The 27,552-nt window shown below is 49.6% G+C and overlaps 13 protein-coding genes and 1 non-coding gene across 14 annotated transcripts; 4 read left to right on the top strand and 10 right to left on the bottom strand.

Annotated features, from left to right (window-relative positions):
* Positions 1-49: 49 nt before the first annotated feature.
* Positions 50-1,182, bottom strand: AO090010000024 (uncharacterized protein; the record flags this gene model as incomplete). The annotated part of the gene is made up of 4 exons (XM_023233848.1): positions 50-130; positions 186-256; positions 312-866; positions 936-1,182. 4 exons carry the CDS (start codon positions 1,180-1,182, stop codon positions 50-52), a joined length of 954 nt encoding a protein of 317 aa, XP_023094003.1.
* A 2,229-nt stretch (positions 1,183-3,411) lies between these two features.
* On the top strand, positions 3,412-3,807 carry AO090010000023 (uncharacterized protein; the record flags this gene model as incomplete). Its single annotated transcript, XM_001827023.3, has 1 exon — positions 3,412-3,807. One exon carries the CDS (start codon positions 3,412-3,414, stop codon positions 3,805-3,807), a length of 396 nt encoding a protein of 131 aa, XP_001827075.3.
* Positions 3,808-4,396: 589 nt separating this feature from the next.
* On the top strand, positions 4,397-5,290 carry AO090010000022 (uncharacterized protein; the record flags this gene model as incomplete). The annotated part of the gene is made up of 1 exon (XM_001827022.3): positions 4,397-5,290. One exon carries the CDS (start codon positions 4,397-4,399, stop codon positions 5,288-5,290), a length of 894 nt encoding a protein of 297 aa, XP_001827074.3.
* A 635-nt stretch (positions 5,291-5,925) lies between these two features.
* Positions 5,926-7,458, bottom strand: AO090010000021 (uncharacterized protein; the record flags this gene model as incomplete). The annotated part of the gene is made up of 5 exons (XM_023233849.1): positions 5,926-5,929; positions 5,994-6,242; positions 6,385-6,852; positions 6,913-7,239; positions 7,313-7,458. 5 exons carry the CDS (start codon positions 7,456-7,458, stop codon positions 5,926-5,928), a joined length of 1,194 nt encoding a protein of 397 aa, XP_023094002.1.
* Positions 7,459-7,698: 240 nt separating this feature from the next.
* On the bottom strand, positions 7,699-8,337 carry AO090010000020 (uncharacterized protein; the record flags this gene model as incomplete). Its single annotated transcript, XM_001827020.1, has 1 exon — positions 7,699-8,337. One exon carries the CDS (start codon positions 8,335-8,337, stop codon positions 7,699-7,701), a length of 639 nt encoding a protein of 212 aa, XP_001827072.1.
* A 452-nt stretch (positions 8,338-8,789) lies between these two features.
* AO090010000019 (uncharacterized protein) lies at positions 8,790-9,585 on the bottom strand (the record flags this gene model as incomplete). Its single annotated transcript, XM_023233850.1, has 3 exons — positions 8,790-8,972; positions 9,033-9,399; positions 9,485-9,585. The coding sequence occupies 3 exons, from the start codon at positions 9,583-9,585 to the stop codon at positions 8,790-8,792; spliced, it is 651 nt and encodes a 216-aa protein (XP_023094001.1).
* Positions 9,586-10,666: 1,081 nt separating this feature from the next.
* Positions 10,667-11,141, bottom strand: AO090010000018 (aegerolysin family protein; the record flags this gene model as incomplete). Its single annotated transcript, XM_001827018.3, has 2 exons — positions 10,667-10,988; positions 11,038-11,141. The coding sequence occupies 2 exons, from the start codon at positions 11,139-11,141 to the stop codon at positions 10,667-10,669; spliced, it is 426 nt and encodes a 141-aa protein (XP_001827070.1).
* A 776-nt stretch (positions 11,142-11,917) lies between these two features.
* On the bottom strand, positions 11,918-14,321 carry AO090010000016 (uncharacterized protein; the record flags this gene model as incomplete). The annotated part of the gene is made up of 6 exons (XM_023233851.1): positions 11,918-12,076; positions 12,789-13,204; positions 13,281-13,345; positions 13,399-13,516; positions 13,582-13,945; positions 14,310-14,321. The coding sequence occupies 6 exons, from the start codon at positions 14,319-14,321 to the stop codon at positions 11,918-11,920; spliced, it is 1,134 nt and encodes a 377-aa protein (XP_023094000.1).
* Positions 14,322-15,022: 701 nt separating this feature from the next.
* AO090010000015 (cytochrome P450) lies at positions 15,023-16,740 on the top strand (the record flags this gene model as incomplete). Its single annotated transcript, XM_001827016.3, has 3 exons — positions 15,023-15,173; positions 15,263-15,688; positions 15,743-16,740. The coding sequence occupies 3 exons, from the start codon at positions 15,023-15,025 to the stop codon at positions 16,738-16,740; spliced, it is 1,575 nt and encodes a 524-aa protein (XP_001827068.1).
* Positions 16,741-17,237: 497 nt separating this feature from the next.
* AO090010000014 (uncharacterized protein) lies at positions 17,238-19,365 on the bottom strand (the record flags this gene model as incomplete). The annotated part of the gene is made up of 2 exons (XM_001827015.3): positions 17,238-19,224; positions 19,292-19,365. The coding sequence occupies 2 exons, from the start codon at positions 19,363-19,365 to the stop codon at positions 17,238-17,240; spliced, it is 2,061 nt and encodes a 686-aa protein (XP_001827067.3).
* Positions 19,366-23,357: 3,992 nt separating this feature from the next.
* On the bottom strand, positions 23,358-24,125 carry AO090010000013 (uncharacterized protein; the record flags this gene model as incomplete). Its single annotated transcript, XM_023233852.1, has 3 exons — positions 23,358-23,466; positions 23,785-23,927; positions 24,063-24,125. The coding sequence occupies 3 exons, from the start codon at positions 24,123-24,125 to the stop codon at positions 23,358-23,360; spliced, it is 315 nt and encodes a 104-aa protein (XP_023093999.1).
* Positions 24,126-24,427: 302 nt separating this feature from the next.
* Positions 24,428-24,500, bottom strand: AO090010t00001. Its single transcript has one exon. It is a non-coding gene; the product is annotated as a tRNA-Thr (tRNA).
* A 282-nt stretch (positions 24,501-24,782) lies between these two features.
* On the bottom strand, positions 24,783-25,826 carry AO090010000012 (proline racemase family protein; the record flags this gene model as incomplete). Its single annotated transcript, XM_001827013.1, has 1 exon — positions 24,783-25,826. The coding sequence occupies one exon, from the start codon at positions 25,824-25,826 to the stop codon at positions 24,783-24,785; it is 1,044 nt and encodes a 347-aa protein (XP_001827065.1).
* A 492-nt stretch (positions 25,827-26,318) lies between these two features.
* Positions 26,319-27,089, top strand: AO090010000011 (SDR family NAD(P)-dependent oxidoreductase; the record flags this gene model as incomplete). The annotated part of the gene is made up of 1 exon (XM_001827012.1): positions 26,319-27,089. The coding sequence occupies one exon, from the start codon at positions 26,319-26,321 to the stop codon at positions 27,087-27,089; it is 771 nt and encodes a 256-aa protein (XP_001827064.1).
* Positions 27,090-27,552: the final 463 nt, after the last annotated feature.

The following is a 27,552-nucleotide window of genomic DNA, read 5'->3' on the forward strand; positions in this document are numbered from 1 at the left end:
GGACTGCTTAGTACTATATACAGAATCATATTATACATATCAAGGGTGATCACTCCAGACGGGGATCACTCCAGAGAGGATCAATAAGATATACAAGACCATGGGCTACGGCCGCAGCGAGAGGAGCCACCTACAGATTCCTTATCAGTATCAAGACTAGTGAATATGACCGGGGTTGAACATACCCAATGAACCCAATGATAACCGGGGAACTCCGATGCGACATAAACGCCAAAACAACGTGCTGGGTTGAGACCTGATCAACCTGTCAGTGCTATCCTTCCCCTGGGATGCTCTCCGGTCAAGCTTACTGGCTCCAATATACCCCGGCCGTGTGAAGGCAGTTGCCCAACAGACTACTCCCAGGACGACACCAACTAACCATGGTCCCGCGGCATGCCCGAAGATCTTGGCTTGACGGGGATCTAGCGCTACGCCAAAGGCGAGGAAGATCAACACTAAGCACGCAAAGAACTCGATGATGAGGGCGGCGTTGACCGGCACTAGGGTGGTGTCTACATGGCAACCTCCGACGGTGAAATCCCGGGATCCGTAGGCCGTGTGAATGGCGAACCCCGCTAGTGCGCCCCCAAGGGTCTGGCCGGCCATATATAAGATGGCCCGAGGGAACGTGATAATCCGCGCGAACAACGTGGCGAGAGTGATGGTGGGACTGATGTGGCCGCCACTCGATGGCGCAAAAGTATAAATGAGCAATGGCGTCAACAGGAGATTCGTGAGGCCACCGAACAAGGGCGAAAAGAAGGTTACTGTGTGGTAGATCCCAACTTCGGTTTTGGGGGCTTCGACGGCGGCGGGTTCATGCAGGGTGACCCATGCAGAGATAAAGACATTCATCATGCTGGCTGCAAATGGGGGACCCAAATTAGACACTGCCCACTACTGCAAGGGTCCGAGATAACATTAAAACCTACCGATGCACTCCAGACAAGCAAACTTCCACAGATCCAAACTCAAAAATCCCCGGAGGTCAAAGATTTCGCTCAGCGACATCCATGGCGCCGCGTCAGGCACCTTCTCTAGGACCTTCTCATTGCGCGGATCACTGCGATCTACTACAAAATCCTGGTTCCCCCCCAGTCGTCCGGCGAATGGAGCAACCGCAGGGGTCAATCCGCTCTGCGGCTCATGTCCCTCGTATTCCGGGAGATAGGGTTTCATGATGATGCAAGTAATTGGATCGATCACCCTTACTCAACTGGGTGTGATTCAAAGATAAGAAAGAAGGGAACAGGGGGAGATAAGACCACATTTTAATTGCCTGGAAGCAAGCTAGAAAACAGCTCTGTCAGACTCGGTTAGATCCTACATGATGGCACTACGAGTACAGCCTCCGAGTCGTCTCGGAAATGGGCCTTGGCCCTTTACGGATGTCTTAGGGATGAACACTCGGCAATCCGACGTCGCTGCATCTGTGTGGGGGCCTCTTGGCGAGATAAGAATGCATTTTAACTCTTTTCTAGAATTGGTTTGCAAATACGTTTTGTCGAAATAAATCCCAGCAGCCACTCAGACACGAGAAAAGGATTGATAGCTGGATTCTACCTCCGGGCCATCCAATAGGGCTAGAAGGTAGAAATATGGGTCCTCGCTCGGTAAACTCACAGCCGAAGAGTCTAAACTCTTTCCCGGTTCCAATGCCTTGCCCTAAAACATATATGGTGCCTGGTTCTTTCCATTCTGAACTCGAAAAGTTACCTCACGCCGAGAGGTTGTTGACGATGGAGGAGCTCTGGGCACTGGGCGTGTTTCTGCGTGAGATGCAAGGCTGCGTCAATTCGTGGATGATTGATTATCTGCGCGGGAATCCGGCACTTGCCCCAGATTTTAAGCGAGCCGAAAGCCGATCGTTCAGAGTTCGCCACGGTGAGAAGGCGCAAGCTCTCGTCGTGTTAACCAGTGAGCCCCTATTGTTTACGCGTAGACATCTTCAACATCAGGGCAATTCTCACACGTGATGACTTGCCACCTCTAGCTTCTACATCGTGCTCCCCCCACTAAGTGGGATTATTGGTGTTTGTAGACATCGTATACTTCCAGTCGGACAAATTGAACTTCTTCCGTGGTGTTTGAGGGCTAGCTGGCACTGTTCGACCGGAGAGAATTATCCCTTGAATACTGATGATAGGCGGATTTCACAATGAACCGATCGTCGGACCTTTACAATCTCTTCGCACCAGGAGATTTCTTTGCCCATCGGAATTCTTCGGGCTGGCATAAATAGTAATATGGGCCCAGGGTTGACTAGATCACTTGTCCTAGATATTTCCGCGGCCCAATTAACCACACTACGTCGATATATGCCTATTCTTATTCGAGGATACTGACATGTCCTTGACCGTCCTCGCGATATTAAGACCACTCCGGCTTATTGAGCATGTCTGCATCTCAAACTGACTTGGCATGCCCATTTGCGACCGTGCATAGGTGGAGCTGGGAATCGAATTCGGAGTTCAGGAAGAGTAAGCAAACTGGCAGCTAAAGCCCTCCTAGGAATCGAGTAGGTCACTCATGTCCATGCTTCGAGTTCCATAGGCGGCGAGGCTAGTTACGGCAGAGACTGTAGAAAGATACGACGTTAGTATAAAGCCATTGCTTGCAATTATCCCGCGTGGTATATCCCGAAGTACCGTTCAAGGGCCTGGAGACAAGTTCACCTGCGGTTAAATGAGCGAGCGAGATGCCAGTCTCTTCTGGACCCACATGGTCAGTCCACACGACGTTGATAATGATCTCGATGTCATTTTTGAGTGTAATATGCAGATAGGCTGAGCGGGGAATGTTCTCACCCTCTCAGAGAAATTGCACGCCCGGAACCGTTCGCCGGCGCGAATCTCGTGCACGGACAGTGAATCTATTTATCGCTATCTTTGGAGCCGACTTGAAATACCGGGAGTCCATTTCCGTAGAGCCGAATGAGTCCAGGACTTTCTCTGTTCGGTCTCGGCTGGCATATCCGCAGCTCGGTTTGTCTTGAGGCCCATAAGAGTCGGACCTCTTGAACGCTGAGTGAAGGCAAAATGAGTTTGAACACAACTTTAGTGAGGGGAATCTGATAGTATTGCGAATATGCGCGCTATTGTTACAACGGATTCTATTCTCCTTGTGTGAAAGAATGGGTTAGTTAATATGCAGGAGCCACAGATGTCGCGGATGTCCGAAATCTCGGAGTGTTATCTGGAGAACAATGCGAAAGCCTTTACGCCCTCACCTCACGTTCTTCTTACTCTAGTTACGAAGAGGTTGGCCTAGTGTATCGAGATGAATTCAAAGTCGGAAACAACTGGTATCGCTGCTGACCTGAATGAGCAGTTGTGAGGTTCTCGTAATCGAGCGGATCGAATCCAGCGCACAGTTGAAAAGGAACGACAGACAAATGTATCCGAAGCTATGCATTCATTTCCCAAAGCAAGAGCCTGGTCTATCGTGTTGTCCACAGCCGCGGTCATGGAAGGTTATGACCTTCTCCTCGTTACGTCTTTCTTTGCCTCCCCGCCGTGGACCAAACAATATGGAACACTCCAGTTGAACGATAAATATGAACTGTCCGCTGCCTGGCAGATAGCGCTTTACAATGGACCAGCTGTTGGGGAAATTGTTGAGCTTTGTCTCAACGATCTGGTAGTGGAGCGTATTGGATACCGCAGGACCAAGGGCCGCACGTATGCTGAGCTGGATATTCTCTTTGAGAAAGGTGTCAGTGCCCGGAGGTTTGCGAACACAACTGCGGATCTATTTTCACGTCCAAGCCGTGTAATGTCAAGCAGGATGGAACTGACTTGTTAAATGAATGGTTCTTCGAACGTTCGTCGTAGGCAGTGCAACTTGTGTTCTCTTTCTTAGTCCATCTGGACAGACTGGAAACAAGAATAGCATTTATGGTCATACAGTTGGACATGAATCCCATTATATCATGGAACCTCTATTTTCAGGAGATTATTAACTGGCCTATTTTCCTTCTAAACGATATGCTGCTATTCTTAGACAAGGTTTGCATTTGCTAATTATTGTGTCACCTTCGATAACATGACCTATATGCCATCTTTATTTGTAACAAATCTTCACTTCTCCATGCAGATATAGGGAATATTTTCTTCACCACATTGCCAGTGAATAGTGCAAACCGAGTTTGTATTGTCCATGTCGCTATAGCCTTGAACCCCCCTGCGCCTTCTCTATCATGACTTCAAATCAACTCACCTTAGCATCACTTGTATCTTTCTCTTACGTTCGCCACAGTTTCCCCTTAGCTTTCACCTCACAATTTTAGCTATTGTGACCTTCTTATAGAGAATTACTAACCATGACCTCCCTCCTAGTTACTGATCGCGAGTTGGTCTGTTCGTCGACGATCGCCACAGCACCTGTTAGCACTATGAGCATATATCGCCCTTTATCTGGTCTCCCCCGTAACTGCCGCACGGAAACTTTTTCTAATTTCAAACGACTATCCACGGTGATAAATTCGGTCTACGACGAGCTTGTTGAACATCACGGAGAAGGAAATCAGTGGATCGTTGTTTTGGGGCTATCACGCAATGCAATCCAGCGACTGGGAGATGAAAGGTCGCGCGATGGGATTTCCTTCAGGTTCGAGCATGATGGCAGCACTGGGATTATCAAAGTCCCCGGTCCTGGACATGAAATCACGACGGATCGTGTGAAGACAAAGATTAGCTTTCTCATGTTGCGCATGGGGATTGAGGACCAATACTGGGTGGTTGCAACGAGGTACCAAGGCACTGGAGGTAGTAAAAGTAAGGAAGGCGACCAGGGATTCTTGCCACCTACTCGGCAACCTGTAGGGACATTGGCAACCGGCGTCTGTCCCTTCCCAACTCTGGTCATTGAAACTGGGGTATCCGAATCACTTCCCAAGCTTCGGGAAGACGTCCTCTGGTGGTTCAACCATTCAAGAGGGGATGTGCGTATCGTTCTTGTTCTTTGTATCCGGAAACGTGCGCAGCAGCCAGTCATGCTGATCGAGAAGTGGCAGTTGGCCCCCCCGACGACTCCGAGGCCACTTACAAGGAGGGCTCTTCAACAGCTCCAACAGCAGGTGCCATATCCCATGCCACCCGAAGTTCAGCAGCAGCCCAGCAGTCAATCTGCGTACTGTGCCCAGTCTATCGAAATTACGCCCCAGGCCGTTACCGGTCCATCACTCATTCTTCCCTTTCTCGCGGTTTTCGGTCGCCCGCCAGTCGCGCCAGAAGCCGACTTGATATTGACTACCGCAATGCTTGCGTCGTGTATCCAGCACCTTTGAAGTTAGCCGTTCGTGCCTTGTGATCTCCGCTTCTAAGATTTAGTTGATCAGTGGACTTTGTGTACTATCATATATCTCGTAGCACTACCAGGTATTGGGAAGGATTCACCGCAGTACAAACATGCGTGGATGACGTTTCACAGCGACAGTTCTAGACCAAACTTGGTTTGTAATAGATTTTGTGTTCTCCATGCAGCATCATTGGGACCTGTTTGAGGGCGTAGGTGGTAGCCCCTCATGATGTGCTCTAGAGGTATATTCATGCATGCAAACAGGTATCTCATCGCTCAACTTACATACACTATGCAGGACAGATCACACAACGCAATGCACAAGCATCCTTTCTCCAGTGGAAACCAAACACGATTGTTGCCTTCCTTTTCGAGGATGCCACTCCATTTGTTGTGGGAGCGGACCGTTTCGGGTGACTGAGGTGGATGTGTGCTTCGTTCATCGAGATGTCGCAATGACCAAACCTGCCTCGGCGTCAGTGTCAAGCCAGCCGATGGTTATGTTCGCTCATCACTAGGCAGAGGTCATGTCCGAATTCCACCCCCCATTTTCCCTTCAGATCGGAACCCATTCGAGCCAGAATCCCCCCCCTCTCTTCCCCCATAGATATCCGATACACCCGTTCAGCTAAATTATCTTCCAACTCTATAAAGTCAATCTAGGTAGTCTAGAGAGAGTAAGAAAGGCCTACCACTCAGGGTATCTTAATGCAGGCTCAACTATGCTATTCCACGCAGAGCCGGTCGATCTCGCAAGCCAAACCTTAACTGATGCCGACGAACCAAACCATAGAGACAACACATACGACGTTGAGGATATCGTCACCAAACGCAAAGGATTAGACGAAGACGCAAGCCGACACAACGTACCGACAGTCCCAGGCCGGGAAAGCCCTTTCGATGGAAGATGGAAAGTGATCGTCGTCTTGGGAGGCTCGTTTCTGCCAACCATCAGCAGTAAATGCGCAAACCAACAAGAAGCAGCAATGCTTTCTGACTACATGAACGGCTTTACGAAAGTAAATCAGAGAGAAACAAAACAAAAAAACGATGAACATAGAGAGAACAAAAAAAGGTACCCACCCACCAACCCGCGCACCCTGCCGAACCATAGTAATAGAGGAAATAGTAATATGGGAGATAGTGATATACAAGATAGTGATATTAAAGAAAAGAACGACCCCAAAAAAGACAACAAAACACAAAACAAAACACAAACCCTCTAAAAAAAAAAAAGGAACGACCAAAACACCAAAAAGAGAACGACAAAAAGCCCAAAAAAGAACGACCAAAAAGAAAAAAACGAATGACAAAAAAAGAAAAACAAAAGGAAGGACTGCACCTTGGAACCGCCAACCTCTATGCTTCAGATTGACCACCAGTGGGATCAGCACCGAGACAATGGCATTGAGATCACCAGGCGCGGCTCCTCCACTGGCTTCGACCTGGGTTGCTTTGGGCTGCGATTGATGTGGCACAGGGCCAGCGGATTTGGATCGTCCCCTCACCCCCTTCTCCAAATCCACTTCCCTGCGGAGACCACGCCAGTGTCTATATAGCATTTGATATCAGCATCCAGGAAGCGAAAAGGGAGGCCGCACAACCACATACCGCAGTTTCTCCACCCGAGGTTTCAGGATGTCCTTTGTTTGGGCGAGGAGTCCATAGCCAGGCAAGTCAGACCGTACAAACTTCTCCTCCTCCTCCTCCTCCTCCTCCTCCACCACCACTCTCCACACCCTCCGCCACGCTCTCTTCTTCTCCCCTACACTCCCCTCACTCAGCTTCACTCCCCCTTCACTCTCATCATCACTCTCCTCCTCACTATCCCCTAAACTCCCCTTTTTCTTCTTCCCCTCCTCACTCTCCTCCGCCCCTACACTCCCCTTATTCTCTTGGTCTGGCCTGGCCTCCGGACTCCCCCCTTCTGGCAAAGGCCTATCGTCTATTAGTAACGGGCCTTCCAACAAATGGCTTGGGATAGAAGCTATAAACGAGGAAAGATACGCACCACATGCGCTCAAGCCAATGCTTGAAGTGGACACTTAGCCAGTCAAAGAACACCACAAAGAGCGGGCGAGAGGAATTTGTCACGACCCAGATGAGCATAAGGACGAAGGCTTTCCAGAGGTGTGCCGCTTCAATGGTGAACGGCATAGTTAAAAAAAAGAAAGAAAGAAAGAAAGAAAGAAAGAAAGAAAGAAAGACGTTAAAGAGAGTGGGTTGGCGAGAGCCTTTGGTATGATATATTGAGATACGAAAATGATCGGTCAACTCTCGTCTACTAAGCAAAAGAGAAAATGAGACGCAGCGAAAGTGACAGACTTAAGATACAAAGCAAGAGATGTGCACTTTCCCTTCTTTTGCAACTTCCCTTTTTCCCATCCCGACAGGCCTTTAGAAAGCAGACTTTGGAAGGCGTGGGTGAGGATGGTAGCGGTGTCGGACTTGGATACAGCAAGGACATTCCGCCGTGCAATGGCCATATACACCCACCTCCATCTTCCCATCGGGATATTTATAATTCAATGGATGATAGTACGTCAACAGCGGCTTTTCACAACACCCACAGGCGCGTCCACAGCATCCACCAGTCAGCGCACATGTCAAACGATCCATGACCCAACTATACGGGCGACCATGGCGATCTCTGTGGGAACGGAGGAGAACAATCTCCACCACATTGAAAGCCAGAGGCATTGTCTCATCCATAGCAAGCAAGGTCCTGTTGCTTGTCCAGTATGCTTCCATGAGCTCATTGACTTCTTCCTCCCGTTTCCTCTCAGCTTCTTGGTAATCCGGCGACTTCATCTGAGACTTGTCTTCACATTTTGGACGTGCTGCCGGTTTGATGCTCAGCAAGCGACGCCTCCGTTGTAAGATCGCATACCCAAAATCTCTTTCCTCCAGAAAGGGTGAAATCCACGATTCGAGAGCCTTGTCCCATGCCTCTTGATCGAACCACTCGGCCGAATCTCGCTCCCATTCCTGATAAGCAATGTCAAAGTCTCGCTCGCATTTGGGCAATTCAGACATCCTGTACTCAACAACAGTTTTCTTCGGGAGAGGTGACAATATGGTTGCGAAAAGTGGGATATTTATAATGTAGATTAAGTGATGGTTCAGCTGATAGATGGGGGATTCGTTCGATGATCTTCACCTGGACATCGGCAGTATGAGTCACGTTTGATTGTTCCTGATCTCATAATTACCACGACGAAGATGTTTCTCGCAGAACTCAACCGTGGATGACACAGCCGCTTTCAACCGTACATGGAGACATTACGACGGCACTGTTTTCCGCATTGGCTCTCAGTGTTATCACTGTTGGTAAGTCGGGACATTGGCTCTTGGACTTCTTGTCATTTGAGCCTGTGGAGAGCGCCTGATATTGCGTATCCAGCACCTCGTAGGACCTGCGATATATATATGCAAGATAGTGTACCTATAGACTATTTAAGTTCGGCAACAAAGTGGGCGGGCCCTTGTCATCGCTTATAAGCCGTGGCCTCGGGCAGGAACTTTTTGAAATCTTTCATCAGATCTGGCTCCGCGTCAAAAAGCTCCTCCACCTGCTCATACACCTTCCGCAAAGGCCGCGACTCCCGCTGGTACGCCTGCAAGATCAGAAGAAACTCGCTAAAAAGCTCTGGGTGTTCCGCGAACCGATTCTGGTAGGCAATTAGCATGATGTGCAAGGAGGGTATCATGGGCTTCAACGAGATACTTACCTTGACCTTATTCACAAAGGAAACCGCATCCATTGCACTCATACATCCATCATTGCCGGAACCTTTCTGCGACGAGCGCCCAGGCTTAGAGGATGACATGCTTGTCGGTACAATTCCCTCTGACGATACACCTTCCTTCGTTTTAGGTTGATCAGCAGCGGACGTGGTCGAACCAGAGGCCTCCACCGACGAGGGAAGATTCACAGTTTCGGATGCGTCGGTTGCAGATCGCCAGCGTTCAGACTCCGCACGAGTATTGACCAAATCTACCGTGTTAGGCAGCAACCCAGACTCCTTATGTGCAAAAGGTCCGATAATATCGTCACCTTCTAGTTTTAACGTGTATGTCAAATTCCTGCTGGACGCCCTGAACTCAAAGTCTCATCTTATTAGTCATGACCATTTCAGTCGACCGAAAAGGTAGCAGCAACCAAAATCAAGAGAAAGAATACCGTTCAAGCCCAGTAGGACGTTCAAGTGCAACCGAAATCCCGTACAGAGTGTGTAATATAAGGAGTAATTGTCTCCAGGAGAGAAGTCTACGAGACACCATAGCTTGTTCTGTGTTAGGAGGCTGACACGAAGTTTTCTCGCGTTTAGCTTGCCAAGAAACTGGTTGCCTCGGTTTATTGACAACGTAGTATTGGTCAAGGTAGCAATACGAGAGTCGTAGTACTTTCCTATTTAGCCTCTGGGATGGCAGGAGGACCCTTAAGAGCATCACATTATGTGGAATCAGAGGTTCTGGTAATCTACCACCATACTTGCACCCCGAGTTTACCCAGGTGGCACCTTTTCATATAGTCGACGTGTAAAGCGCTTGGTTCACAGACATTGGAAACACTAGAAGAGCTCCCAGCATTCCAAGTACCCCACAGATTGCAGTAGGTTACCGAGTAACTTCGTGTACTGGTTGGCGATGACCACAAACGGTGCTGATAGATGTGGATACCCCGCATATCCCAGTGTAAGATGATGGGCGCCAAGTGCAAATCAGTCTCAGAAGAAGATCTTACCTAAATATAGTAAGTGCCTTTCGAGTGAGCAGGTATAGCCCGGGAATACATAAGCGCAACTGGATATCTATGCAATCTACTCCGTAGTTCGAGACATACACCGGAAGCAGATATATGACAAAAGGGGAAAAGAAAATAACATTGAACCGGATATGATAAACACCCACGAACTATAGCACCGCTGGAGGAGAATATAAACCCTTTCATAAACATGATCCGGCTATCACATCACATCGCAGACGTCGAAACACTGGAGCGGGGTCGATCGATCGTCTTGTCCATTAAACTGAATACCAATGCCCATTGTGGACTAGCGGGGATGCAAATTGGAGTTAAATATTAACTAACAAATCATTGGTGACCAGTTCCTGCTACGCTGATTCAGCTACACTATTGGCGTCTTCATTACTTGGGATTGTTAATTGGTTGATCAATCGAGCTTCGTTCCTAATATAGTGGGTTTCTCTGGTATGATATCAAAATATGTAACATCTCGCGTGAACATGGAGACGACAAAAAAAAAAAAAAAAAAAAAAAAAAAAAAGTTGAACTCATAATGAAAAGAAAAAAAGGACTACACCCGTAAAAGACTACGGTATCACGTATAGGGGAGAGAGACTACTTGCTCTTGTCCTTAGCCCACACGTCAACGTAAACATGGCCCAGAGGTCCGTTGGCCTCTGGGCTCCATCCCCCATGCTCGATCCTGTATTTGTCACTTTCGTCCAACATCTCGACCAGGTTCTCGCGTCTCCCATCACGATCGTCCCAATGCAGTTCGCAAATCTTGTCGTTGCCATGGAACAGGTCCAGACGACCTTCACTGCCTCTACGTCCGTGGGCACAGATTTCGCCAATGCCGTCGGAAGGGATCACGATCTCGTCGATCACGTCTTCATGGATCGATTTTCTACGATTGTTGGGGTCTTGGAATTCGCCGCTGCAGAGAGGTTAGCAATGAACATGGTCGAATGAAGTGATAGACATACTCCTCGATGACGGTGTGCCGCACGGAGATCTCGCCGTCCTTCAGGTGGTCCCGAATATGGAACTCGACCCATTTGGAATTGTACTTGTTCAAATCGGTGTCCATGGTGTTGTGGTGTGAAGGGTGATTGATGTGAGACCGGGGAAAGAAGATTATATGAGTGGGCGACAAGCCTGGAATGGTCAATGGAAGATTGATAAAGTCGATGAGTGAACAATCAACTGAACCAGCACGAGGGAGGGAGGAGACGAGCGGGTATTTATTGATTTCCCCGAGCGACAATTGTTGAATTAATGTGAGGATTCAAGTCTGGGGTGATGGATTGATGGAAGACGTCATGCACTGGATCATATGACGAGACGATCAGACAATGCGGTTGGCCGATTCGGTCACCCGATCCACGGAACCCTAAACATTCTTTGCGGAGAAATCCTGGGGGAACAACAACCTAGATTGCTGTTGATCCCCCTCTTTTTCTCCTCCGAGCGCGTTGTTAGAGGTTGACGGGATGAAGCTTAGGTGGAGATGGAATCGTCGCGTCATGCATTCATTTCGGGCGGGTTTCAGACTGTTGATCAACTTCCCCATCCATACCCTCCCTCCCCATGGTGCTTTTCATCTTATCTCTGGTAAGTATGTCATTTCCTATGTGTCTGTCTTTGGTTTTGTTGTGTTTTTCCTTCCTTTGTTTCCTGTGGTTCAGCGGCCTTGGTGCTGTCCTCGCTTCCTATTCTTCGGAAACTTTGATCGACCCCTGTTGTCAAACCATCGCTGCAACTGATTAGTTGTGATCCTACCCCAGACAGTCCGTAGGAATTGACTCTGCACGTATCACACGCGGCAGGCTCCGGAAACGCCTCCGTGCCAATAGATACTGGTTCTCATATCTTGGTTCCACCACCCAATCCAGGGCTGGCCGGTGTTGTGGTGCCACGGCTACATCTGCCTGCAGTGGGCACGCAACCCCTCCAAAATTTGACTAATAACACGCATTGATGTCGTCGCTCCTCGGATCCGACGGCTGATCTGAACGGAAATGGCTATCGAATAGTTACTGCGTAAAAGAGATATCTGCTGCGTGGATTGGAATCCAGACCATGCTGTAGCAACACTCTGGACACGAGACCAAATCGAGCGATGAGCGATCGTCTCCGGAACTACTCGAATTGGTCAAGGTCCATTTACGATCCCGTGGGCACCAGCAGTAAAGTAACCACTGAGAGCGACTCCGAAAGTTTGAGCTTCGGTGGCCAACGACATTTATGGTTGCTTTTGTGTGGGGAAATTTGCTTGGCGTGAGGCAAAGGTACTGAATAGGTCACGCGGTTGATAACGCCACTCGGCGTTCTGCAAGTATCTCATACTCTGGATTGTCGTTGGTCAATGGCGGGATATACCTTGTGAGGAGGAGTGATTGTTCCTGAGGTGGCCGGATGCGATGGTGTGGATGTTAGGGCAAGCCATCCAGTGAACCATCCTCATACTTGTTGTTTCAAATACTCTTACCTAAATTCATATTCGACATATTATAACTACCCTTTCCAAAGATATACATTTCTGATATACTCCAACCGACCCTGATTGCTCCGACCGGAACTTCACTCACGACACAATAGCTGCGAAGCGACAGAGGAATGGAACAAGGAATGTGAGGAGAAGGTTTCTAACAGAATTGTTCAACCATCCAAAGGGAAACCCCCTACTTGTAAATAAGTGTCCCAGACATTCTTCTTCAAATCAATTTCTCTCTACATGCACTTCCTGCCGCACGCATATGTGATCCCTGTACCGAGAATTTTCTTCCTCGATAGTAGCCACGAGTGCTTCTTCGTCATTCTGCCCGGCACCCGTCACGTAAGACCGACTATTCCCATCCGGTCTGTTGTCGTTGGCGTCTGGAATGTCGACGGTGGTCGTTGTAGTGGTCAGTAATTCGTCCTTTCGGCCCGCCCGAGCGAAGTTCCTCATGGGCATCGCAAAAGTCGGTTTGCCGCGGCTTCCACTGCCACTCCCACTTTCATCTTGCCGTTTGTAGACTTCATGCGACTCCTTGACACTGGATCCGTGGACAATGTACCGGTAAAGAGGACGGATCGTGGGAATGCCGACGCAGATAAGCGTCACGGCAAGCTCGACGGCGGACCAGATAATGAGAGGCACCGTGTCCTCTACGAATAAAGAGAATAAGCATACAGTAGCGGTTTCCATCTTTGGCCAAGTGGATTGGAATGACCATGGACATACCTGTGTAATTAGCACTTGACAATCCGCCGAGCTCTATAGTACGAATGACCCCACAGATACCGGCACTGCAGGATGTATGTTAGCATGCTCTCCATCGCCAGAGACATGGAAGACTGACATGAATCCTAGGCTCAGACTGATAGCGATCGTCATCTTCTCTTTGAACCGCATGTTGAGCTCCCAAATGAATATCCACGGGAGAATGGCAAAGTAAAAGTCGACCGCTGCACACCATGCTAAATATAACATAAAGCTAAGTCAGCTATCCGGCTAGAGGGGGCTCAGGAGCGGAGTAGCATACAGCCGAGTAGTACTGAGAACGGGGTAACGCTGACAATAGTTCGACCAGGTACACGAGGATCGTAGATTGCCTTGGAGGGAAGGCGCTGGGTCCAGAAGATAATCGCCGTCATCACAGAGACAACTGATAGACTGACCATTGAGATCCAAATCGATCTTCGATGCCATGCTTTTACCACGATCCGCAAAAGAAATATACCCAATGAAAGCTTCGCAATGGCCATCCCCAGAACGGCGAACGTCTGACCGACCATTTCCATGTACACGGCTTGGACGGCTTCATCCATGGACAGGCTAGTAATGGGCTGTCCGAACCCGTGCTTTCCGGCGATGGTGGTGAAGACCGTATATAAGAGGAGGAATACCTAGGATCGAGAGTTAGGAATCGGTACAGAATCACTCGGCTCTCGAACGAAGGGACCTACCCAGCCCAGATTGAACACATGATCATCCAGCCCCAGAGCTTTGACGATATAAACCCTGGTGTACAGCCGTAAAGGGACAAGAATAAAGGATATAATAACCATCACCCACATCACCACGATTGCCTTGACCCCTTGGCCGGCCAGCATCTTGAACGCACTGGAGGAAGGCTACGACAAGAGGAAACACTGGCTCAGAAAATGCAGGTTGTATGGCTGATGAAAAGTCGAATCAAACTCGAAGATAAATGCATCGAGGGCGAGTGTGGACAAGATTAGATATACGAGGTTGAATTTCAGAAAGTACCTTTGATGCCATCCTTCCTTATCAACAGTGAACTATCAACAACCCGTCTTTCTAGATATCATGTGGACTAACCTCGAGTTTCGACAAGAAGGATACTGTAAGCCCTTCTTGCCGTCCCGCCGGTCCAAGCTTCTAGCTCACTGCTTTGTACTTTTATTTTGCGATTTCCTTCTTTCCCCGGAGCTTTACTTCGCTCCCCGGATACTGGTCATATTCGAGCTCGTACGGGTCCATTAAGCCTGTGAATTAAAGTTCTGTCAGTGCCTGTACCCACTATCTACCTGTCATTTCGACATAGCGCAACGGTCGGTCCGTGCAAGTGGAGCTATCGAAATTCCCGGGTGTGATAAGAAACAAGAGCCATGATGTGCCGCAGGTCTCACCCGAAATAGTACACGAGCCTCTCGGGGCAAACGGAGGAAGGCTCCGGAAGAACCAATGGATCGGGTTTCAATCCCAGTGAGAAGGTACTTTGGCGCCGGGGAAGAGCAAGTGAAGCTGTCAAGAAACTCTAGGGCGCCGCGTGCATTAGTGCGTGTTCTGGACCGAACATCATAGCGTCGATTGCAAATGCATTGGCCAATTGTATACGGGGATCACCTCGTGAACTTTGGTCTCAGACCCTCTAAATACCAGGGATACTCTGACCCTGGTCTCTCTCAATTATTTGCTTGTTTCATCTCCAGGGACTTCATCCTCAATTGATTCCAAAAATGGATTCTTTCCTGTTTTTGGCGCTCGACTATAGCCTGAGAGGCTTTGCCGTGTCACTATTTGGCACGCTGTGGATAGCCCTGGTCTTTTGGTATCTAGCGACCTATCTCATTTCCCCTTTACGCAAGATCCCTGGTCCCTTTCTCGCCGGTGAGTTGTGGAGGCCATTCGCGCCACTGCTTGGACGCTGTCCCGCGTCGCATCAGCCTCTGTTGCCGTCAATAACCTCGCAATCGTAGGATGGACCAACCTCTGGCGGATGTACCATGTCACGCAGGGACAGTCTCAGGTGGTTCTCCATGAGCTCCACCAGAAATATGGCCCAGTGGTGCGGATCGCCCCTAATGTCGTCGACTTGGATCTGCCCGAGATGATCAAAACCATCTACAACACAAAAGGAGACTATCGCAAGACCGAATTCTACCATGGTAGTAGTGCCAAAAGCAATGGTCGAATTATTTACAATCTATTCAGCGAGTGTGACCCCGATATCCACGCGCAACAAAAGCGACCCATTGCAAAGTATTACTCCTTGACCGGTGTCCTGCCACTTGAGCCCCATATTGATGAGGTGATCAACTACCTCTGTCAGAGGCTGGAAGAGGAGTTCATTAATGGATTGAACGCTGGAATAACGTGCAAATTGGACCAGTGGCTACTGTTCTGTAGGTTTGCTTTTTTTTTTACGCACAGGCCGTGTTGAGTGCTGATGAAGATAGATACATGGGACGTGGTAGGACAAGCCACCTTCAGCGAGCCCATCGGCTATCTCAAGAACGGCTTTGACTTCGACGGCACCATCGCTATTTCTGACACTGCTATGGACTATTTCTCTCTCGTTGGGCAACTTCCAGTCCTAGACCATCTCCTGGACAAGAACCCTATCTACCGAATCGGGCCGCCAGCCTTCGGTAATATCACAAACATCTCGATAACACATCTGCTTGACCGATTACAAGGCAAAGACACCAGCTACCACGATGCAAATAAGCCCGACTTTTTAGACAGGTTCATCGACGCCAAAGACAAATACCCCGACATTGTTGATGACAGCCAGATTATCTCGTACCTCATGATCAACATGATTGCTGGTGCAGATACAACAGCCATCACGCTAAATGCAGCCATTTATTTCGCTTTGAAGGACCGTCGGGTGTGGGCGCGTTTGCAAAAGGAGATTCGTGCCTGTCAATCGAGCCTAGACGCCGCACCGTCGGCCGTACCATACAATATTGCAAGCGCACTTCCGTACCTCAACGCGGTGGTCCGTGAGGCAATGCGGATGCATCCCGGTGTTGCTATGACGTTGGAACGGTATGTGCCACCCGGAGGGCTCACCCTACCAAATGGCCAGTACATCCCTCAGGGGAGTATTGTCGGTATGAATCCGTATGTCATTGCTCGGAATCGGTCTGTTTGGGGCGAGGATTCGGACGTGTTTCGCCCTGAGAGGTGGCTGCGTGATGATTCCCAGGAAAGTGAAGAGGAATTCCAGGCACGCTTACGGTTGATGAATAATTCCGACCTTGCGTTTGGTGCTGGGAGCCGCATTTGCATTGGAAGAAACTTAGGTCTACTCGAGGTATACAAGGTGATGGCTACACTGATCTCACGTTACGATATCGAGTTGGCTCACCCACACCGCGACTGGAAGACGCATAACAGCTTCTTTGTTCGGCAAGAGGGTATCAATGTTAAACTCTCCCGTCGCTCCTGAGGGTGTGTTGCTCTCGTTATTGGTCCAAGATGTCTCCTAGTCCGTGTCATTTCTCAGGTGTTGGCAGAGTTTCCATATAACTTAATTTTTTGTTATTTCCCATGGCCATCTGGGACGATTGGTGGACCACGCGTCGTTTATTGCTTGCTACGTCTGGTGTTTACTACCTACTATATCCTTATTTATGTTCATTTGCAACTCAAACAGTCCATCAACGAAGTGACAATTTATCAGCCTTCGAGCTCATATACTCACCGACAGATTAACATACCTTATTTTTACAAGCAATCTATCAAAGGAAAGGGGAGAAGCAAAGGTAGAAACGAAAGGGAAATAAAATCCAGTTCCAAATATATGCATTTCACTGCTGACATCAGATTTCTGTCGTCACACGTAGACCTATATACATTGGACCGGCTACAGCAGCCCTTACACTATACACATGACAAGCCCAGCTTCGTCAACCATATCTTCCATAACACTGTCCGACTGACATATTACAATCGACTTGCCTTGAAGAATTCCTCAATTCCCTCAGATGCCTCCCATGCTTTCTCCACGGCTCGCCCGCTGTTTGCCGGCAGCTGCCGTGTCCAGCTCAGTAACCGCTCATAGACATTTCCATCCTTGCAACCCAACGCGCTACAGAGACTGCTATCGGTAAAGTCCCAGGCATCTGTCAGAGCAGCGATGTTGGGGAGAAGGCTTGCGAGAAGCTCATTAATATGGACACGAATCTCGTTGAGCTCATCAGGTGTCAGAAGTCCATGCTCCAGGAACGAACCCGCTGCAAAGGACGGGGTAGGACTTGTGATTGTTGTCAGAGCAAACAAAGAGAAGAGATGTGATAATGCCTGGGAGACAGGAGCGTCCCGTGTAGCTGAGGGCGATGTCCGCTTCACGAAGGACTCTAACACAATATATTCCACGAAGGCCTGACCGGCTGCTAGACTAGTCATCATGCAGGCGTTCCACGCCTCTGCTGCAGAACAGCGATTGCACATATCTCTATACGAAGAGTATGCAGCGGCTAGTACTCGCTGTGACCGTTTCTTATAGATCAACACCAGTGTTGAGCCGTCGAAAAGTGTTTTCTTGTCACAACTCTGAATCCTGGACGGAGAACCTCCGTTACCGAGGTATGATCGGACGCCGCCAATGTAGTCCTTCACTTCGGCGTCGACGTCCTGGCCGGCGCACGATGCTCTGACCTGTTTGAACAGGTATACTACCAGCTGCTGCCACATCACATAGTTCTCTCCCTCGAATGTGGCTGTGGCAGAAACCGATCCTTCGATCTCCGGGAGGCCGGACAGGGCAACATACCCATGGCCGCCGCACATCTTTCTTGCTTCTGTAGCGCCGGCACTTGCTATAGTAGTGGCCCACGCTTTTAACCCCGTGCTGAGGGCGTGCATGAATGGCAACCGCGCATGGTCGTCATTCTCCTGTTCACGGACGAGCTGATCGTACCTGAAATCGAAGTCCTTTGCGGCAAACAGGATAGCATACGATTGGGCGATGAGAGTCAACAGTCGATAGTGCTGAGACTTGAACGTTATGATAGCTGTTTCTTCTTCTGCCGCATCGGAAAACATCAATCGGCCCTGTTCTCGTACAATGGAATACCGCGCTGTAATTGTCGCGGCCTGAGCTAATCCGAAGGCGACACATCGCACGATGTTTCGCCGCGTATCCAGCATCGTTGAGTAGACCCTTTTGGATAGTGGAAGGGTGCCCGCCTTGGCCTGCGCCTGAGAATACGTGCCGTCGCGCGAGACCTGCGCATGGGCAGCTAGCAGACTGCTCCTTGGCACGCGCAAGTAATTGAACCGCGCATAGCCATTACATGTTCCGTTGTAGGCCATCTTCATGCCTAAATCCCCGAGCTCCACCCCACGTACGGGAGCGAAATCTTCCAGCGAGCGGATCTGGACTATGAACATATGCACGCCGTGATCCTTTCCGTGTGTGATCAATCTCGCCGCAACGATGGCATGAGAACAGCTAAAGCCCAGTCCACCAGGCCAGTATTTGACCGATGTAGGAGTGGGACAATGGATCGTGAAGGTATCGGTATCGACGTCGAAGGTGGCAGTTGTCTCTATTCCTCGAACAAAAGTCCCATGGCCCAACTCGGTTTGAGCATATGCACCGTTGATCCTCATCTGATCGATCTCCTGCAGCCAGTACCGTCGTTGTTCTGCAGTCCCCTGCAATTCGATGGTTCGGCGAAACATGAGAAAGTTCATTCCGAACGGAGACGAATTGCAGATTTGATAACGTTCGTTCAACCACTTGAAATGACTGTGGCCGTGGGTTATCATGTCATTCGTGATGACACGAGCCCGACGCACCCCTTCCAGGTAGAGTCCTTCGCGGTCGAGACCCGAGTATACATGTGGTAACTTCATGTTATCGAGCAGCCCCAGTGCGTCCTCCACACGATGGAATGCTGCTCGTCGAGCGCTAACTGTTGCTTCACTTGTCAAGGGGTCAGCCTTTTTGATACGTGGCTATGGACTCGGGGAAGAGGGATAGGTCAAAGTACTTGTCGTATATGATGACCGTCAGCTTCATCGGATTGAAAGTCGACGAAGCTCTGGCCTGCTGCATCAGATCCATCTGTCTGTTGAATACGGCCATGGTTGAGTAATCATCTGATAATCACGACGAGAGACTTGGCTTGTATGAACGGACGGTTGAACATAAGAAAAGAGTATTGAGTTATGGCCGACAGTATGGGCTGGTCAAGGCCATATATGTAGTTGTTCCCATTGCCTCGCCCCAGGTTATAGCAAGGCTTATACTCCCCCCCTCTACCCTTTTTTCTTTCTTTTTTTTTTCCCTTTTTCTCTTCTGCCCCTTCTCGACTCTGTATGGACCAACGCCATTCTCGAGTCATCGTCTGCCTCAGCATCAGCCCTTCGGAACGCGGCTGACCACAGTATCTGGATTGGCTCATACCTTCGCCCGTCAGAAAGTTTACCCTTGGGGAGGAGTCAGAGATTCGACTGCGGCGGAGAACTCTACGAGGTCGGCCTTTCCAGCTACACTCTCCTTCTTGCTGGGTCCAAATTGGCCAACTTAAGTGGATGGGGCCTTGAAAACCCACAACATTGGGTTCTACCATCTTTCGGTCATTGGACGTTATCTCCAACAGAAAGTGTAATCCAGCTCGAAGCGAGCCTGCAGCGCCCCAGGCGGCCCATGACTTCTACATTGGTGTGCTGCCTTCCTGCACCCCTCTGTTTCGTATGATAGTGTTGCTCCAACATGTATCCAGAAGTCGCCCGGTGGGACCCGGACGTTTGCGAACAGGCCTTTAGCAGTGAAGAGGTGGCTCGTCTGTTCTTCAGAGTATGGGTCAGACACCTCTCAAGTGCCAGATCGCCTACAGATGGGTAGTTCTTTTCACATTACGAGCGAAACAGCTTCAATGACTCCTCCTTAGTGCATATTACTGGGACACTCATCGCTCTCTCTCTCAATCCTTCGGCAGCTCTGGAGCGCTTAGATCTCCTGCTACAGGATTTGCTTTGCATTGCATCGGTATATGAGTCTAGTCATTCGACTACCATTTCTGGGGGCGGGGAATCTACCGAGAATCTTCTTTTCTTTTTTTTTATATATTATTATTGTTATTAATAATAATAATAATGAGAATGTTGTGCATGGGTTCCGATGACCCGGGCATCATATAACGTGCCAAACTATTAAGTCCCAAATCCATGCTTGGCGTGCAGAGCCGTTCGCATAATCGCCAGCTGTGAGACTCGACCTATTGGCTGCGGTGCTTATCGCAATGCTGCAAGCCACATTTCCCAACTCAAAACACAGGGCATCTGACATGAGCTTCTATTCTGTTCTGTTATACGAGTCTGACCGCGGGTCTCGCAAATGCCTTTGCCTGCCGGGTGATTGGGTCATGGGCAACCTGATCCAGCTCGGATTTCAATTCAGGGTTTACAACGCATAGCCGCACGGGCGACACCAGGGTAATGCTTCAGGTTAATTATATCGTGAATACGATGCAATCCGGTGGCAGCTGAAGTGGTCTTTCGGCCGGTTCGGCAATCGACGTCTCGTCTCTCCAGCTCGAGTTGTTTCCGAAGATTTCCAGATGCCACTCAGCCTTAACCCCAACACTGCCATTGTCCTGTCAGCAGAGAAACAAAACCTGAAACAAAATTAAAAATAAAAATAATAAAAAAAGAAAATGGAATCGTTCACAGTATACTATCACAGCTGAGTCAAACTCGGTGTGTACATCCTACCAAATGTTAGGTCTACCAGTATGTCCGATTCGCCTCGGGGAATAGTTTCGAACATACACAAACAGCAGTGGTCCCGTTCCAAAGATTGCTCGCGAGTAGTAGTTCTAAGTTCGGAATTACTGTCATATGCCATGGCTATTCCTATGAGGTGACGTCTGCGTACTGTGGTTCGACTTGATAATACGGGTCTGATGCTACACAATGCCACGTTTAGTGACATCGCCATCCATGCGTCGAGTCCCACGTGAACATATGCCCTACGACCCACTGTTGACTTAGATCAGGTGGGCTATCTCTGCTGCAGTGCCGCGGGTGTTATCCACAAGCTCGGGCAAGCGATAATCAAACACGTTGTAGTCGAAGGAGGAGGGGGGAAATGGCTTCAAACGGGTACCTGTAGGCAACCGGGGTCAGTCTTGGACGAAACACCAATCAAATGCCAGTTCAGTGGCGATAGTTTAGGGCGAAGTTGGCGAACCTCAACAGGCCAGCCTTGTGCCCTGTCAGGCATCCCACGGCAGCGGAGGCTCTCCTGGGAGGCCTAGAAAGTCGGAGAGAACTATTCTTATCGTGGCAGTTCTGACTTCAGCCCCATAGCACTGCCTTCGTCGTCTACGATAAGATCGACATGCCGTTGCCCAGCGTCATGAAGGCAGGAAGAACGGTTTCAAAGATATTCACGATTGCGGAGTCGAGCTGCAGCTGGGAAAGATCCCCATCGTTCCTCAAATGACTTACATCTGCCAAGAGCCGCTACACCACGAGCATGAGAACCCATTGATCGCCGTTTGTTCGTGCTTAATGCGTGAACGGCTGAATCTGTCAGCTCCACTTTCGACGCAGGAATCTTGAAACTTTCCAATTGCCATGTACAGATCCTCCCCAGCCGGAATGGTCCAGCTGGTCCTTCGGGTAGGTTCTTCGTGAGAGTAGCGGAATTCCCTTTGGACTTTTCTTGATTGGGCCATGTATGGTGGCTCCGTGCTCTCAGCTAATCCTTCCAGAACTATGGGTCAATCTACCAGACGGGCACAGCATTGACCCCAGTCCGGCCTGCATCGATGTACCAAAGCAGCTAGTCAGGAACTAAAAAAGGCGCCGCGGCTATACGTACGCCGTTGCAAACCTGTCTGTGGCTGGCTGCTCCTCCAAGGATTCCCTTGAGCCCCCAGGGTCTTTCCGGCTGATTGCATGGTTCTGTGCTTCTTTTTTTTTGCCTTTTTTGCTTGTCTCGCGAGTGCATGACCTACCGAGAGACCTTGATCAGGCGCCTGCGACGACCATCGAGAGGCATCCTATTCCGCATACTTTTCAGGCAACTGATCGACGCTCTAGAGAACGCGCGCCAGCCACATTCGATGGAGGACGCCTGAGGAAGAACTGGCTGTCACCCTCGGGGATCAATTACTTCATGAAGTCTAGCGCTCTGTGCCAAGGTCCCCGACTGGCTTAGTCTTGCTCGTCTGGACTCTGGACAAGCGCTCTTAGTCGATATGTACGAAGGAAATCTCCCGAGCCGCAGACTTTGGACCCGCCTCATCGCCTCTTTTCGGGGCACCGTATATGATATCATTGTCGTCGACATATTGAAGGCGGCCAACATACGAGCGTGCCCCGAGAAGACAAAGTGGTTGTACAGGTGCAGAGAGTTCCATACTTGCGAGTCGACTTAATTCATAGCAACGCAGTCGCAAGCCAACTTCAGCAACTGGAAGCCATGATGCCAACGGGACCCTTGGTAGCACTAAAACATAGCTGTCCTGTTACGGAACCAAGGAAGGATGTTATATATCCATTGGCGGCGGTAATGCACCGTGAATTAGGTGTAATGTGCTCGCCTATTGCAAACGGAAGGGTGAACGATAACATGTTCGTAGAATCAATTGAACTGGTTGGGTGGAACCACTAGTGAACACCTCTGAGTAGGTCCTTGAAGATGGCTTGCTTTGATTCGAGCACTGATTACTGAGAAAAGAAGCGTCTTGTGCTTTCGCAAGTTTTCCCCGACACCCCGAGGTGCTTCTCTACGGCCCGTAAATCTACTGATATACAACTTTACGACACAGTTTCGGACGTCCTTTAGACTCCGCATGACAATCATCGTCGCCTCCGGGCAGCTCTCTTTGGAGGTTATCAATACGGGGTTGAGTAGCAGCCGTTTCGCAGATGCACACGCGCCGAGGAGCGACAAGAGCAGCAACTCTCTTCAGAGCAACCCTGGTCATAGATCCATCGACCACATGACCGTGAACGTTAACCGTTGTAGCGATAGTCATCGCGGTTGTCAGCCTCCTTTTTCTCCCAATCTCCCGCTGGTACTCGGCCAGCATAATTCCGGCACTAGCATCCTCCATGGTTCATCCTCCCAGGCACATCAGAGGCGAACTCTTCTGGCTCTTCAGCAGATTCGACCTTCCCCAGACGATGCCCACATTGGCAGCGAGGTATCCTGCAGTTTGGTCCGAGTATCGGATGATGATCAAGGTTGTTGACATTCGGTTTAGTCAGGTTGGAAAGATACCCCCATTTGTGTTGCGTCACGTCGCTGCAGGAGTTGTGGGGATATGTGACGGTCGGCGAATTCGAATTCCGACATGGTCAGGTAGTCCAATGCCGAGACTCTTCAGTTGAAACGTGCCGCCGCTCGGAGAAGGTCGACAAACTCCTGAAATGCAGCGGTGAAGGAGATACCAGGGCAGAGAGTGAACACAGAATACAAGGGTTAAACAAAAACAAAAGAATAGGACAGGATGGATCATGCGCTCACCGCCTGCCCTTTCTGAAGTCACCGGAACTGGAATAAGGCGTTCTTCCGGATGTCTTCTCAAAAGGGTTATTCTTCAACCATTCAGGTTCGACTGAAGACAGAAGAGAAAAGAAGAGGAGGACGAGATCAACCGTGAAAGATTTCTGACGGTTGTTGGTTTATAGGATTGTCTTGACCGCAGGCTCTCCAGAATTTTAAGACTGCCACTAGAGCACAACGTGAACTCTAGTAGATTTTGTGTCTTATGGTGACCGGTGACCAGTATATATTTTACGTACAGACAAATGTATCCAACGGAGGCAATCGAAACTCGCCACACCATAATGATCTAATTCAATCATGGTAAATACATCAGAAAGACTTATAGCTTCGGGGAAACCTTTTTGGTAATGAACTTCGGAATTCTAGCTTGGTGTCGAGTCTCATATCTCTTTACCGGCTTATTTTGAATCTGTTCTTCCTCTGTGCCTGAGATTGATCCTCTGACATGGCGCCCTCGATGAAACCAGCGGGATAGTACCGGGCTAGCACACCGAGATCAACCTTGTTTGCACTCATCATTAGTGGGATCTCAAAGAGCCATTCGTAATCTGCCCATAAACTGAGCAAGAAGTCCGACAGAGAGAAAAAAAAAAAAGAGAACTGCTCCCACGCGGATTTGAACCGCGGACCTCATGATTACTAGTCATGCGCTCTACCAACTGAGCCATAGGAGCGGAAGATGTGTTCTTTCTGTCTAAAGAGATACTTCAATGAGAATTTACCATTCTGTACATGTCCTATAGGCCATGGTTATGGCGCTTCTGTTGCCAGCCTCCGTTTTCACACTTTTCCACATCGTGACCTTCTTATGAAAACGCTTGATCTACAAACCAATGTGCTCCTGGAGACGATTGAATCTCACCATAACGGGAATATGAGTGTGGTATCAAGCAGCGGTTTCATTTTTCCCATTTAAGGTATCAATCTGGCTATACACTTGCTCTACAAAACATGTATCACTGCTGCTGACGAACATGCCACTGATCACCCACCCGGAAGCCAGCCGGAAAAGGGTCGGATGGGTCCAAGACCATCTGCTTGAAACCTGTGATCCAGGCACTGCCCTTGACGGTTGGTAAGACCGCGTCATATTGGCCGACCGTGGTGGTTCCTCGTATATGGCAGGTGAAAGTAGATCCGATGATGCTCTGGTGGACAAAACTCTCCCCTGCTTGAAGCTCGCCTCTGGCGTGTAAGACAGCCATCCTGGCTGAGCTTCCTGTGCCGCAAGGGCATCGATCAAACCTGCCGGGGGATACTACCACCGTGTTCACAGCAACCCTCTTGTCACCCTTTTGATGCAGTGGCTCGGTGAACTCAACAATCGTCACCTCCCGGATCTGGTCATTTTCTGGATGAACCGGTTTATAGGTGTTTCTCACGGCCTGTTTGATTCTCTCGCCCAGTTCAATCAGCTTCGGACCATTCTCATTGGCGATCTTGAGACCGATCGACCGAGCATCCACGATGGCATAATGCATTCCACCCCAGGCAATATCAACCTTCACCGTCCCCAACCCAAGCACCTCCACCGGAAGATCCAATTTGTATACAAAGCTGGGCACATTATCAAAGGAGATAGCTTTGCATTTCCCATCTTCACAATCTGCCGTTACCCCGACTAGACCCGACGGTGTGTCCAGGACCAGCTTCGTCACAGGCTCCGTCATTTTCACCATGCCCGTGTCCAACAGCACCGTCGCCGTGCAGATAGTATTACCGCCTGACATGGGAGGATACTCGTCGCTCTCCATAATAATAAACCCGGCATCGGCGCGAGGGTCGCAGGGTGGGAGGACGACGTTCATGCACATAGCCGGTCGGCCTCGTGGTTCGTTCATCAGGAGTTGTCGGACGTCGTCGGCCTCATTCTGGAAATAGACGAGCTTTTCATACATGGTCTTGCAGTTAGGTGGATTGAGAACCCCACCGACAATGACATCGCCAACCTCGCCGGCACAGTGGCAGCCCACGACCGATATGGTGCGATTGAGTCTCATCGTGTGCACGAGAACAAGGAATGTCCGGTAAGTGGAGATGAAGATTTACCTGCGTACCAAAGGCATTGACTGCACGGGTTTCCCTAGAATTTATATTCTTTCCCTAATAAATGTGGAGGCCAACAACCCCCACGCCGGTTCCAATGCCCGACTGCTCATACCATTTGCATATAATCATTCGTCTACCAGAGCGAACTGACTCCGGAACGCATACCGTGGAAATGAAATATCGTTATCAGGGACCGAGATCCCCGCCGTTCCCCGCAGTCTTCAGGGTCAACGAGAGACCCGCTGATCGGCTGCGTTCCCGGTCTCCCGGATGCTATGCCGATCTGCTGGATTGAAGTCTTATAGAGAATCTTTCTTCACGATATCCAATTTGCCCAGTGATTCCTTGACCGGGTTTATCGTCGAGCCCCCGCCATCGTGTTCAATTTTCTCTCATCTTCGTCCACAACCTTTTCTCCCTCCGAAACCTAATCGAAAGAAAATATGACCGCCCAACAGTCGCTGCGGGGCAAAAATGCCATCGTGACCGGTGGGTCCCGCGGCATCGGCAAAGGAATCGCCCTTGAACTCGCCAGTCGTGGCGCCAATATCCTCCTGACATACAACAGCTCCCGTCAACAGGCCGAAGAGGTCGCTTCGCAGATTCGGAGGGTCGGAGTAGATGCAATCGCAGTTGAAGGCAAAGCGGATGATTTGTCGGCACCGAAAAACATCGTCGATGCAGCCGCTGAGCGATGGGGCTGCATTGACATCGTCATTAACAATGCCGGCGCTCGAGAAGACTACCCCGTCGAGGCAATGACATATGAGGCATTTGATCGCCAAATCGCGGTGAACCTGCGATTCCCGGTATTTCTCATCAAAGAGGCGACGCGACATTTTGGAAAGACGCCGCGCATTGTCAACCTTTCGAGTGTGTATGCTCGGGATGGGCAGCCGGGATGTCTGGCATATGTGGCAAGTAAAGGCGCCATGGAGAGTCTCACGCGATCTTTGGCCAAAGAGTTGGGACATAAGTACAACGCAACCATTAACTGTGTGAGTCCCGGCCCGGTAAATACCGAGCTGTGGGCCTCTACCCTTCAATCTGAAGAGAAAGAGCAATGGGATCAGGTCATTCAAAGTACCCCTGCTGCGCCGAGGGTGGCAGAGGTGGATGATATTGCTCAGATTGTCGCGTTTCTCTCCGAAGAAGGGAGTAGATGGACTACGGGGAGCTTGATCAATGCTAACGGAGGGCTCCTGTTTGTTTAAGGATGAACCTGTCCGTGCCTAAAATTTGGGCATGGATGTTCAAAACATGGTATTGGGTTGCACCAGGGAGGCTAGCGTTGACAGGATGATCCACGTCAAATATTCTAGAACTGGGATAAGGCCTGGATGTGCCCCGATGGAACTGCATTCTAGATAGACCCTAAAGGTTGCATTATGTTGATACAGCACGCCTAGCTGAAATCACAACGGCAGACCTTTGACCTTTTGGCCATGCCAGCGTTGGGGGCCTGTGATGATCAAAGTGTTGCTTCTAGCCCTGGAATTATCCCTCTCCCGAGGCAATCGCATATGTTCATGCGATGTCTCACTGCTTGTTGCGCTATACCATTCTATCGTAGTCTAAACACAATTCAATTTCACTTGCCTGCCAATACTCCGCGATCTATGAGGATAAGATTTCCAGTCATGTTCAACGTCCAGGTCTTCTCCCGTGATTAACCCT

Source organism: Aspergillus oryzae, chromosome 8 (genome assembly GCF_000184455.2).
Source record: "Aspergillus oryzae RIB40 DNA, chromosome 8".
In the NCBI taxonomy this organism is placed as follows: domain Eukaryota; kingdom Fungi; phylum Ascomycota; class Eurotiomycetes; order Eurotiales; family Aspergillaceae; genus Aspergillus; species Aspergillus oryzae.